Raw genomic sequence first — 13,804 nt, 5'->3', positions numbered from 1 at the left:
ATGTTCATGCCCCGGGGGTGCAGACTCCCCAAACGGAATATGAGGTGCTGTTCCTCCAATTTCCGGTGCTGCTCGCTGTGGCCATGGAGGAGACCCAGGACAGAGAGGTCGGAGGCGGAGTGGGAAGGGGAGTTGAAGTGCTGAGCCACCGGGAGGTCAGCTTGGTTATTGCGGACCGAGCGGAGGTGTTCGGCGAAACGATCGCCCAACCTCCGCTTGGTCTCACCGATATAGATGTGCTGACATCTAGAGCAGCGGACGCAATAGATGAGGTTGGAAGAGATGCAGGTAAACCTCTGTCGCACCTGGAACGATTGCTTGGGTCCTTGAACGGAGTCGAGGGGAGAGGTAAAGGGACAAGTGTTGCCTCTCTTGCGGTTGCAAGGGAAAGTGCCCGGGGAGGGGGTGGACCGAGAGGGAAGGGAAGAATTGACAAGGGAGTTATGGAGGGAGCGGTCTTTGCGGAAGGCAGATATGGGGGGAGATGGGAAGATGTGGCGAGTAGTGGGGTCACGTTGGAGGTGGCGAAACTGACGGAGGATTATTTTTTTGTATGTGACGGCTGGTGGGGTGAAAGGTGAGGACTAGGGGGACTCGGCCCTTGTTGTGAGTGCGGGGATGGGGAGAGAGAGCAGTGTTGCGGGGTATGGAGGAGACCCTGGTGCGAGCCTCATTTATGGTGGAGGAGGGGAACCCCCGTTCCTTGAATAGTGAGGACTTTTCAGATGTCCTGGTGTGGAACGCCTCATCCGTGGAGCAGATGCGGCGTAGACGGAGGAATTGGGAGTAGAGGATGGAGTCCTTACAGGAAGCAGGGTGGGAAGAAGTGTAGTCCAGATAGCCATGGGGAGTCAGTGGGTTTATAGTGTATGTCGGTTAGAAGTCTATCACCTGCAATGGAGATAGTGAGGTCAAGGAATGTGAGTAGCTGGGACATTGTTGGCCGGTGTGGGCGAGTTGGGCCGAAGGGCCTGTTTCCATACTGTATCACTCCATGACCTCGGGAAAGGTGGAGCCCATAATGTAGGTATGTTACAAAACGTACCAGAATCGTGGCTGAGCATCTGCCCCTCCCCTTGTGTGTGATTTTGGAGCTGTTTGGAGGGGGCGGGTTTAAAACCCGATTTTTACTAGGCTGTTCCAATCGCAGATGTTCAGCCTAGTAAATCATTAACGGAGAATCGCTGCAAGACCCGTCCCAAAAGCTATTATTAGTTTTATAGGCCTCGAAGAGTAGATATAATAAATTTAAAAGCTCTGGTTCATTCCGCAAGCTCTGGCAGCCCCAGGGTTTTATAAAGCAAACAATTAAAGGTATGTACCTTATTTTTGCATTAAATGGGGCATGTATATAACCCTATAATTATAATTTTCTATAGCGAGTAGCTCATTTTGGGCTTTTTATATCCCCCAGTATTTTTCTCGGCACTTGAGGGCACTAATCCAGCGCGCTGTCAACATTCTAAACCTGCGCGTTCCACATGAACCCACTAGAAAACCGATTTAAATGGGCATTTATTTACAGCAATTGAACACTAAATTCCTTCCATTTGGCCTATAAATTAATGTAAATTAGATATAAAAATCATGTTATATTGTGAATTATTTGTGAATAATCTTTGGACACTTAGGCTATTTAAAAATGTTAATCTTTCCTTAAGAAATGTGCTTTTGACTATCTAAGATCACAGCTTTTTTGTAATGCCCATTGAAAATCAATAGGGAACAAGATGCTAATTTCCGAGTATGAAAATGGTCATAACTTTTTTAATACTTGAGATATGAAAGTGAATTTGGTGTCAAATTAAACTTATTGTTATGCTTTATCTGATGGGATAAATTGCAGACTTGATTTTTTAAATCTCAAAATTTTGTAACATTGCTACATAATGGCCCTTTGTCAGGTGGAGAAAGTGTGATAACAAGAGGTATACAAGGATGCATCCAGTGGAACTGGTAAGACAACTAGGGTAGGGGAGAGAGGGGAAGGGAGGGAATGCCAGTTACTTGAAATTAAATAAAGCAACGTTCATACCGCTGGGCTGTTAGCTGCCCGAGCGAAATATGACGTGCTGTTCCTCCAATTTGTGTGTGGCCTCTCTGACAGTGGAGGAGGCCCAGGAAAGAAAGGTCAGTATGGCTCCACCCTTCCTGAGGTCATCTTTTGCCGGCCATGATTTGTTCCGGCATTTTATCGCCTCCAGTTTATTTCTCCCCCACCTCGAACTTCAATCTGAAGAAGGGTTCCGACTTGACCTGCTGAGTTACACCAACATTTTGTTTATCTTTGGTTTAAACCAACATCTGCAGTTCCTTCCTACACATAACTTTTGAACTAATTGCATTTCTTTCAATAACGCCCCTGCAAATATCACCCTCATTCCTGTATTCTTTTGTTTGAAATGGGTTCCTTTTTTATTTCTTTTTTTAAAGCCTTCAAATATTTTCTTTACATTGGATGATGTGGTGAAAGTGGGTGACTTTGGGCTGGTGACGGCAATGGATCAAGACGAAGAGGAGGGGTCTATACTTACCACCAACAGTGTATGCCAGACACTCCCTAAACTCTATTGAGCCCAGAGCAGGTGACAAAAGTCATTCCACATCTATTTTATGAACTGGTAAATCTAGATCTGCAGGGTGGAGATCTGTGATATTGATTAATTTCTTTTGCAATTGTCAGATATCTGGAAACACTTATTGCCATAAAGTTGACATCTTTTCCCTGGGCCTGATCCTGTTCGAGTTGCTGTATCCCTTCAGCACTCAAATGGAGAGAGTCCAGGTAAGCACAATGATGCTTAAAAAAAAAAAAAAAAAAAAAAAAAAAAAAAAAAAAAAAAAAAAAAAAAAAAAAAATAATCAGTAAATCAGGCAGAATCTGTGCAGGGAAACGAACAGTCGACATTTCAGTTTGGGGCGCTGCAGAGTCATGGTGTGGTTTAGCACAGAAACAAGCTCTTTAACCCATCTCATCCATACCAACCACAATGCCCAGATAAGCTGGTTTTGTTTGTCAGCATTTGATCCATATCCCTCTAAACGTAATTAATTTTGATTAATTTCCCCAATTAGGCAGTGCGGGGGCAGGGGGTGTTGAGTGGCAGGGTAGTGAGTGATGATGCGGTTGTGTGCATTCAACCTATCTATGCCCCTCATTTTATACATCTCCTTAAACAAAAACAAAAAATCACCCTCCTGAGCTCCAACGAATGAAGTCTCAGCCTGCATAACACTTCACTGTACCTCACTTCCATCAGCCCTGGGAACATCCTCATAAATCTTTTTCGCACCCTTTTCAGCTTAATGACATCTCCGGTGGAGGCATGACCAAAACGGATATCATGACCAAAACATGATCAACACTCCCAAGTTTGGCCCTAACAAAAGTCCCAACTTCTATACTTAATGGCCTAAGTGGTACAGGCTAGCATGCCAAAAGCTTCCTCCATCACCCTGATCACTGTGATGCTTCTTTCAGAGTAGTATGTAATTGTACTCCTTTGTCATTCACTATGCAGCACCTTGCACTCATTTGAATTAACTCCATTTGCCATTCCTCAACTGGCTTATCCATCTGATTGATATCCTGCCTTTATTCTTGATAATCTGCTTTGATGTCTATGATACCACAACTTCAGTGTCTTCTGCAAACCTGTCATCATGCCTTGCTTAAGCCTTAAACCTAAAGCATAGATGTCAAAGGTACCGAACACTGAGTCTCCAGACTGAGAAACATCCTTCCACCATCACCTGCTGCTTCATACCATCAAACCAATTCTGTATTCGCCTATCCAGCTCTCTTTTGATCCCATGTCATCTATTTTAAAGAGTAAGCTGCCATGCAATACCTTATCAAAGTCCTGCAGTAGTACATATAAACTCTGTCCACTGCCATGCATCATCAACCACCTTGGTCCCATCCTCAAAACTCTAAATTGTGAGGCAAAGTCATGTTGACTATCTGGAATCAGCCTGTCTTTGTAAATGCATCATCATTTTATCCCTCAGATTCCATTCCAGTAACTTTTCTCCCACAAATGTTGGGCTCACTGGTTTATAATTCCCAGCTTTTTCTTTGTAATACTTCTTAAATAGAGGCACAACGTTAGCCACCCTCCAGTTTTCCCACACCTCGCCTATGTCTAGTGAGGATTCATGTATTTCAGCCAGGACTCCTGCAATTTCTTTCCTAGCTTCACACAGCGTCCTTGGCAATTCTGAACTGTTGCAATAAATATGCAAGTGCTGGAGTGAGTGATAGTTCCATAGTCCTTTATTGTGACGTATACCCTGAAGTACAGTGAAATGGTTGTGGATGGGGTCCCTATCAAGTGGGCTGCTATACGGTATAGTATAAGCTTTTTTGAGTATGGTTCAAGCTGCATGAATCCAGCAAGGATCTTGTTTCCTTTTACAGACCTTAACAGAAGTTCGGAATTTAAAGTTCCCCTCTTTATTCCTGGAGGAATATCTTCAGGAGGTAAGTTGTTAAGGATGTGGTATTGTACGGCCATGTCTAGTGTTATTTGTACCAGATATATGATTAATTCACATGGGTTGAGGTGGCTTAAGAATAAAACTCGGAAGTTGTGGCTACTCTGTTCATCCAGCCTATCTCTAGTGAAAAATAATGATAAAATTACTTTTTCGAATGCAGTGAGTTGCTACATGCATCTTTCTTCAGCAGTGACAACAACTTGCGCTTATATTGAATCTTTCAATGTAGAGTAAAGTCTCAAGTTTAGTTTAGTTTGGAGATACAGCACGGAACAGGCCATTTGGCTCACTGGCTCCGCACCGACCAGCGATCGCCCTGTACATTAACACTGTCTCACACACTCAATTTACAATTCTTTTCAAAGCCAATTAGCTTACAAACCTGAACATCATTTTGTTGCCTTGCAGTCCTACATATAGTACAAAATGACAAAAACACAAATTAACATCCACCACAGTGAGTTCACCAGGTACCTCCTCACTGTGATGGAAGGCAAAAGTCTTAAGTCTTTGTCTCATCCCTTCTTATTCTCCCTCTGCTGCGTCGAGGCGATCCAGGCTTCAGATGTTGTGACCCCACCGGGCGATGGTAAGGCAGAGGATTCAAAGCACCATCATCATTGTCTCCCAGCTCCCCATCCATCATTTCCCACAGCTTCATTTGCAGTAATGAAATATCATCGCAACGGTAACAAATGGAAACTGATCAAGTCTACTCTGCCATTCAATCATGGCTGATCTATCTCCCCCCCCTCAACCTCATTCTCCTGCCTTCTCCCCATAACCCCATGACACCCGTACTAATCAAGAATCTATCTATCTCTTCCATAAAAGGTATCCATTGACAGCCGCCACAGCCTTTTGTGCAAATGAATTCCACAGATTCAGCACCCTCTGACTGAAGAAATGTATCCTCATCTCCTTTAAATCTGAGGAACATCCTTTAAATCTGTGGCCATGATCCTTGGGCCTAGACTGTCCCACTAGTGGAAACATCCTCCTCGCATCCATTAGCTAGGAGCGATTGCCTGTACCTGATGCAGTTCATAGAAACATAGAAAATAGGTACAGTAGTAGGCCATTCGGCCCTTCGAGCCTGCACCGCCATTCAATATGATCATGGCTGATTATCCAACTCAGTATCCTGTACCTGCCTTCTCCCCATACCCCCTGATCCTTTTAGCCACAAGGGCCACATCTAACTCCCTCTTAAATATAGCCAATGAACTGGCCTGAACCACCTTCTGTGGCAGAGAATTCCAGAGATTCACCACTCTCTGTGTGAAAAATGTTTTCCTCATCTCGGTCCTAAAAGATTTACCCCTTATCCTTAAACTGTGACCCGTTGTTCTGGACTTCCCCAACATCGGGAACAATCTTCCTGCATCTAGCCTGTCCAACCTCTTAAGAATTTTGTAAGTTTCTATAAGATCCCCCCTCAATCTTCAAAATTCTAGCGAGTACAAACCGAGTCTATCCAGCCTTTCTTCATATGAAAGTCCTGACATCCCAGGAATCAGTCTGGTTAACCTTCTCTGTACTCCCTCTATGGCAAGAATGTCTTTCCTCAGATTAGGAGACCAAAACTGTACGCAATACTCCAGGTGTGATCTCACCAAGACCCTGTACAATTGCAGTAGAACCTCCCTGCTCTTATACTCAAATCCTTTTGCTATGAATGCTAACATAACATTCGCCTTCTTCACTGCCTGCTGCACCTGCATGCCTACTTTTAATGACTGGTGTACCATGACACCCAGGTCTCGTTGCATCTTCCCCTTTCCTAATCGGCCACCATTCAGATAATAGTCTACTTTCCTGTTTTTGCCACCAAAGTGGATAACCTCACATTTATCCACAGCGCCAGAGACCCAGGGTTTGATCCAGACGATGGGTGCAATCTGTACGGAGTTTGCATGTTCTCCCTGTGACCGCGTTGGTTTTCTCCGGGTGCTCCGGTGTCCTCCCACATTCCAAAGAAGTGCAGGTTTGGAGTTTAATTGGCTTCTGTAAATTGTCCCTAGTGTGTAGGATAGAACTCGTCTACGGGTGATTGGTGATCGGTGCAATCTCAGTAGGCCAAAAGGCCTGTTTCCATGCTGTGTCTCTAAACTAAATGAAAAGTGAGGAGAATTGAACTAATCTCTGTGGAAATTAACTTCTGGATTTTTATGAATCTCTGGCACAGCATGAAATGGTGCAGAAAATGCTTTCTCCTGAACCCGGGGAGCGCCCAGAGGCCGTAGACATCATTGGCAACACTCTCTTCGAAGGCTTTGAGGTTCCGGACAAGCAGTCGCTGAGGCAGAGATCACGGACACTGAGTACCAGTGGAGGCAAGACTTTGAGGGGATCAGTCTCCTAGCAGTGGAAAGCCATCCCGGCCGATCTCTAGTTTCTTGATCCACGGGCCCTTCTATTTCATTCCACGGTGGGCAGCCAATGTCCTTGAATGAATACGAAAACAGGCTTTGTCACTTCTGCGAGTTGCCAAAGGTTAAAAGGCCAAGTGGCGGCCTGCTGTACTTCCACACTGAAAGTTTAAACGTTTAAAAAATTAAGTATGGACCCGAAGTGTATGGGTAAGGCTATACCAATGAGAGACACTGTTTGCCTTGAGGTTACCTCTCTTGCACAGACTCCGATTAATTTGTCACTGATTCCACCAGCTCGCTTTTATATACGCGCAGGTGTCGAACGGAGCAGGTGCCTGCATTATGGAGGAAAGTGCAAACTAAAACATCTCAGTGTGACGAGCTCTCCATTGCTGACTAAGGAGACTTGCATTTCCCATTCCTTCACCTGGTCCTTGTCTCAAGAGCACAATCATCCATCACCCAGAAGACAAAAAAACCGAAGGGACCCTGCCGTTTGTGATATAAAACAGAAAAGGCTTGAAATACTTAGCAGGGCAGGCAGCGTCCATGGAGAGAGAAAAACAAAGCTGCCATTCACCTTGTTCCATCTATCTGCTTGCTGTTTGTTCCCTGCCTGCAACAAAACATAGAGTTAGAATGCCTGCATTGATGTGAAAGTGCAACGAATGGTATAGATAAGGGAGAATGTTAACCGGACCACCAGATTAGTGGTCAAGACATCTAATGTATTTTGAAATATTTGTCTTGCTGTGCAAGTTTCACGGTCAAAGGAACGTTTATGCATTTTTAATGATCTCGATCGGGAATGAGCGTCTTTACAAGTGACATTTTGTTAACGCTGCTTATTAATTGTCCGCTCTTCAGGTTTTGTTGAACAGTTCCCTATGGTTTCTGTCCAAAGACATATAGGTAAAATGGACAAATTGTCCCCAAAATGGCTTTATCTGAAAATCATTGGTCTGTGAATGAAATCTTGAAAATTGGTGGCCAAGACTGTATTAAGAATGTTGAAGGAGTTATTGTGGTGAGCTTCGAATTTCAAGCGGAAGTATTCAACAGGGCAGGCACCTATCCTGTGCAGAGAACATATGCTGTAATACCTCTGTTAATTGTGTTGTTTCCTCTGTGATTTTTCACAGTTTTCTGCTCTGGATTTCCAGTGTTACATCCGGATTTTATATTTTCACAAATTTTCTTTTATTTTCCCCTGATCAGCACCACGGGCAGTTGTCTTGCATAAAGATTGATGCTGACTTGAGAGCTGAGATTAATTTTGCAATTGCTGAAACTTGATAAGCGCTTGCTACAGCTCCTAACCTTTGGCTGCCTGATATGCTTTAGCATAGCTCCCGCCTTTGCATTGACCTTGCTTTTTAAGATCATGCCAGTCAGGAATTTCCTTAGGTTAGGCTTGCTTTAGAGAGCTGGAGTGGTCAGACTTGTTCTGCAAGATCATCTTCACCAGCAACTGGAAAATCCCCCTGTCATTCTTAAATGTTGTCGGTTACCATTTGGGGTAATGGGGACAAACTGGCATTAAATAAAAAATACCACTGCATGTAGCTCTCTATCCAAGTCAGCATGCCATGTTCCATACATTTTGCTGGCTACTGCCATGCAGTTTTGCATAAACTGCAGTTTTCTGTCTGAGTACGTCAAATTCTCCATTTTTGTTATGTAAAGCAAATTTTCTTCATGAGCAGGTAGATAAAAATGCTGGAGAAACTCAGCGGGTGAGGTAGCATCTATGGAACGAAGGAATAAGTGACACTTCGGGTCGAGACCCTTCTTCCTTCATGAGCAGAGCATTAAACCCTTATACAAAAGGACACCAAGTGCCGGAGTAACTTAGCAGGTCAAGCATCATCCTCGGAGAACGTGGATAGATGAAGTTTCGGGTCAAGATTCTACTTTAGATCCGAATCGTCACCTATCCACATTCCCCAGACACGCTGCCTGACCCACTGAGTTACTCTAGCAATTTATGTCCTTTTGTGTATCTTTGTTTCTACAGCAAAACCCTCAAATGCATTTTTACTTGTGAAATTTCTGTTGGATGTGATATTTTTTTGTCCATCGAAGTCCATCTTCCCTCTGAATCACGTGCCTGGATTGGCATCCAAGCACCTTCTGGTCAGAGTGCAGAACTGAAAGGCTTTGAAAGGGCATTCCTATATTGGTTAGTCTTCTGCTGCCAGGGTACTGATGACTGAACAGCAGCTTCATAACTATCCTTCTCTCTCGCATACTTCCTCCAAATCATATTCTTTTGAGTTGGCCAGTGACATCAGCTGGGCACATAATTTGGTAGAGATTTTATTTAGTTTTTAAGCAATCATCAGTGCTAGTATTGATTGCATGGTCTTCCGTTTTAGAATTGGCTGGTCTAAGGCTGGAATTAACTATCGGATAACTGTGCTGAATCCTTTGTGTAAAAAGTCTTGCCTCATTCTGTCAGTATGTACGTTAGGCTTCTGCTGCTTAAATGTATTTTTGTCTTTGATCAAAAAAATTGTTAACCAATGTAATTATGTACAGCATTTGGGTCCATAATTGTGCCAGAGAACATATGCTGTAATACCTCTGTTAATTGTGTTGTTTCCTCTGTGATTTTTCACAGTTTTCTGCTCTGGATTTCCAGTGTTACATCCGGATTTTATATTTTCACAAATTTTCTTTTATTTTCCCCTGATCAGCACCACGGGCAGTTGTCTTGCATAAAGATTGATGCTGACTTGAGAGCTGAGATTAATTTTGCAATTGCTGAAACTTGATAAGCGCTTGCTACAGCTCCTAACCTTTGGCTGCCTGATATGCTTTAGCATAGCTCCCGCCTTTGCATTGACCTTGCTTTTTAAGATCATGCCAGTCAGGAATTTCCTTAGGTTAGGCTTGCTTTAGAGAGCTGGAGTGGTCAGACTTGTTCTGCAAGATCATCTTCACCAGCAACTGGAAAATCCCCTGTCATTCTTAAATGTTGTCGGTTACCATTTGGGGTAATGGGGACAAACTGGCATTAAATAAAAAATACCACTGCATGTAGCTCTCTATCCAAGTCAGCATGCCATGTTCCATACATTTTGCTGGCTACTGCCATGCAGTTTTGCATAAACTGCAGTCTTCTGAGTACGTCAAATTCTCCATTTTTGTTGTGTAAAGCAACTTTTCTTCATGAGCAGGTAGATAAAAATGCTGGAGAAACTCAGCGGGTGAGGTAGCATCTATGGAACGAAGGAATAAGTGACACTTCGGGTCGAGACCCTTCTTCCTTCATGAGCAGAGCACTAAACCCTTATACAAAAGGACACCAAGTGCCGGAGTAACTAAGCAGGTCAAGCATCATCCTCGGAGAACGTGGATAGATGAAGTTTCGGGTCAAGATTCTACTTTAGATCCGAATCGTCACCTATCCACATTCCCCAGACACGCTGCCTGACCCACTGAGTTACTCTAGCAATTTATGTCCTTTTGTGTATCTTTGTTTCTACAGCAAAACCCTCAAATGCATTTTTACTTGTGAAATTTCTGTTGGATGTGATATTTTTTTGTCCATCGAAGTCCATCTTCCCTCTGAGTCACGTGCCTGGATTGGCATCCAAGCACCTTCTGGTCAGAGTGCAGAACTGAAAGGCTTTGAAAGGGCATTCCTATATTGGTTAGTCTTCTGCTGCCAGGGTACTGATGACTGAACAGCAGCTTCATAACTATCCTTCTCTCTCGCATACTTCCTCCAAATCATATTCTTTTGAGTTGGCCAGTGGCATCAGCTGGGCACATAATTTGGTAGAGATTTTATTTAGTTTTTAAGCAACATCAGTGCTAGTATCTGATGTCAGTATTGATTGCATGGTCTTCCGTTTTAGAATTGGCTGGTCTAAGGCTGGAATTAACTATCGGATAACTGTGCTGAATCCTTTGTGCAAAAAGTCTTGCCTCATTCTGTCAGTGTGTACGTTAGGCTTCTGCTGCTTAAATGTATTTTTGTCTTTGATCAAAAAAATTGTTAACCAATGTAATTATGTACAGCATTTGGGTCCATAATTGTGCAATAATTTTTTATTATAGTTGTATCATGACGAAATTCTGGATAGATGCGACTGCCGAGGGTTTTAGATTTTGTTTGGCTTGAACAGTGTAAAAACTGTTACGGTTTATCAATCCATTGGGGTTGGTGGCACGAGGAATAAATGGTGCATTGCAATATTGTGACTACCTACAAGTCAAAAATTCAATAAACTCTTGAATTGTGCTGAGTGATCTTCCGTTTATTGAAACTGAAAGATACAACATATTGACTCATGAATTTAATAATATATATGTTATCTCCCACGTGTGTGAATTTCGAATACAGTTACCGTGCATCACCAAATCAGGAAGGGGACATGTTTTATCAACAGTTTCATAGAACAAAGAAAAGTACAGCACAGGAACAGCACTTATATCCCACAATGTCTGTGATGAATATGATGCCAAGTTAACCGAATCTCCTCTACTTACATCCCCCTCCATTCCATAGTCATACTGTGTGGAAACGGGCCCTTCAGCTACACTAGTCCCTCCTGCCTGTGTATGGCCCATATCCCTCTAAACCTGTCCTATCCATGTACCTGTCTAACTGTTTCTTAAATGTTGGGATAGTCCCTGCCTCAACTACTTCCTCTGGCAGCTTGTCCCATATACCCACCACCCTTTGTGTGAAAAAGCTACCCCTCAGATTCCTATTAAATCTTTTCCCCTTCACCTTAAACTTATGCCCGCAGGTCCTCGATTCACCTACTCTGTGCAAGAGACTGTATCTACCCAATCTATTCCTCTCATGATTTATATACCTCATCCATGTCATCTCCATACTTCCTAAGCTTGAAAGTGTGCAGCACAGGACTCAGGAACAGCTTCTTCCCCTCTGTTATCTGGTTTCTGAACAGTCATTCCACAAGCTAGGGTACTGTCTAATTCACCTTTACCTGATTGTGGACATTGGACCTTGTCTAAATAACTAATGTTGTACGAAGCTGAGAGCTACATTCTGTATCTTACCCTTTGCTCTATCCAGTATACTTTGCATTTGACAATTGTATTTATGTATAGTGTTATCTGATCCGTTTAGATAGCATGCAAAAAAAACCACCTCTTTGCTGCACCCTGATACACATCACAATAATAAGCTTAAAGCTAAGCAACTTACCTACAAGGGCAGAGTCCCTCTTGTCCTCGCCTTCCACCCTACCAGCCATCACATACAACAAATAATCCTCCAACATTTTTGCCACCTGCCACAGGATCCGGCCACCGGCTACATCTTCCCATCTCCTCCTCCTGGCACTTTCCCTTGCAACCGCAGGAAATGCTACACTTGCCGCTTTCAAGGACCCAAGCAGACTTTCCAGGTGAGGCAGAGGTTTACCTGCACCTCCTCCAACCTCATCTATTGGATCAGCTGCTCTAGGTGTCTAGGTGCTCTAGCTGCTCTAGGTGTCAGCTGCTCTACATCGGTGAGACCAAGCGTAGGCTTGGCGATCGCTTCGCCGAACACCTCCGCTCGGTTCGCATTAACCTGCTTGATCTCCCGGTGGCTCAGCACTTTGACTCCCCCTCCCATTCCGAATCCGACATTTCTGTCCTGGGCCCCCTGCATGGCCAGAGTAAGTACCACCGTAAATTGGAGGAGCAGCACCTCATATTTCGCTTGGGCAGTTTACACCCCAGCGGTATGAACATTGACTCTCTAATTTCAGGTAGTCCCTGCTTTCTCCTCCCCTTCTCAGCTCTCTCTCAGCCCGCTGTCTCTGCCTCTTCCTTTCTTCTTCCCGCCCCACCCTCACATCAGACTGAAGAGGGTCTCGACCCGAAATGTTGCCTATTTCCTTCGCTCCATTAATGCTGCCTCACCCGCTGAGTTTCTCCAGCATTGTTGTCTACCTTACATTGCCTTCTCCCCATAACCCTTGACACCCTTTCTAAAGAATTTGTCTATCTCTGCCTTAACAGAACTTAAAGAAAGGTAACTTTGAGGGTATGAGATGTGAATTGGCCAAGATTGACTGGCAATTAATTCTAAAAGGGTTTGACGGTGGATATACAATGGAAGACATTAAAGACTGCATGGATGAACTACAAAAATTGTTCATCCCAGTTTGGCAAAAGAATAAATCAGGGAAGGTAGTACATCCATGGATAACAAGGGAAATCAGGGATAGTATCAAAGCGAAGGATGATGCGTACAAATTAGCCAGAAAAAGCAGCATACCGGAGGACTGGGAGGAATTCAAAGACCAGCAGAGGAGGACAAAGGGCTTAATTAGGAAAGGAAAAATAGATTATGAAAGAAAACTGGCAGGGAACATAAAACTGACTGCAAAAGTTTTTATAGATATGTGAAAAGAAAGAGATTAGTTAAAACAAATGTAGGTCCCTTGCAGTCAGAAACAGGGGAGTTGATCATGGGGAACAAGGATATGGCGGACCAATTGAATAACTACTTTGGTTCCGTCTTCACTAAGGAAGACATAAATAATTTGCCGGAAATAGCAGGGGACCGCGGGTCAAAGGAGTTGGAGGAATTGAGTGAAATCCAGGTTAGCCGGGAAGTGGTGTTGGGTAAATTGAATGGATTAAAGGCCGATAAATCCCCAGGGCCAGATAGGCTGCATCCCAGAGTACTTAAGGAAGTAGCTCCAGAAATAGTGGATGCATTAGTAATAATCTTTCAAAACTCTTTAGATTCTGGAGTAGTTCCTGAAGATTGGCGGGTAGCAAACGTAACCCCACTTTTTAAGAAGGGAGGAGAGAGAAAATGGGGAATTACAGACCAGTTAGTCTAACATCGGTAGTGGGGAAACTGCTAGAGTCAGTTATTAAAGATGGGATAGCAGCACATTTGGAAAGTGGTGAAATCATTGGACAAAGTCAGCATGGATTTACGAAAG

At 43.6% G+C, this 13,804-nt stretch overlaps 1 protein-coding gene across 1 annotated transcript in view; it reads left to right on the top strand.

Moving 5' to 3' along the window:
• Positions 1 to 9,431, top strand: part of eif2ak3 (eukaryotic translation initiation factor 2-alpha kinase 3) — a 92,276-nt gene extending 82,845 nt beyond the window's left edge. The window contains 5 exon segments of the mRNA XM_055644369.1: positions 2,434 to 2,569; positions 2,572 to 2,585; positions 2,684 to 2,785; positions 4,421 to 4,483; positions 6,689 to 9,431. Of these exon segments, the coding sequence (XP_055500344.1) occupies positions 2,434 to 2,569; positions 2,572 to 2,585; positions 2,684 to 2,785; positions 4,421 to 4,483; positions 6,689 to 6,865 (492 nt within the window). The 3' untranslated portion in view covers positions 6,866 to 9,431.
• Positions 9,432 to 13,804: the final 4,373 nt, after the last annotated feature.

Source organism: Leucoraja erinacea, chromosome 1, assembly GCF_028641065.1.
Source record: "Leucoraja erinacea ecotype New England chromosome 1, Leri_hhj_1, whole genome shotgun sequence".
NCBI classification, from domain to species: Eukaryota; Metazoa; Chordata; class Chondrichthyes; order Rajiformes; family Rajidae; genus Leucoraja; species Leucoraja erinaceus.
This window is presented reverse-complemented; position numbering and strand designations above follow the sequence as displayed.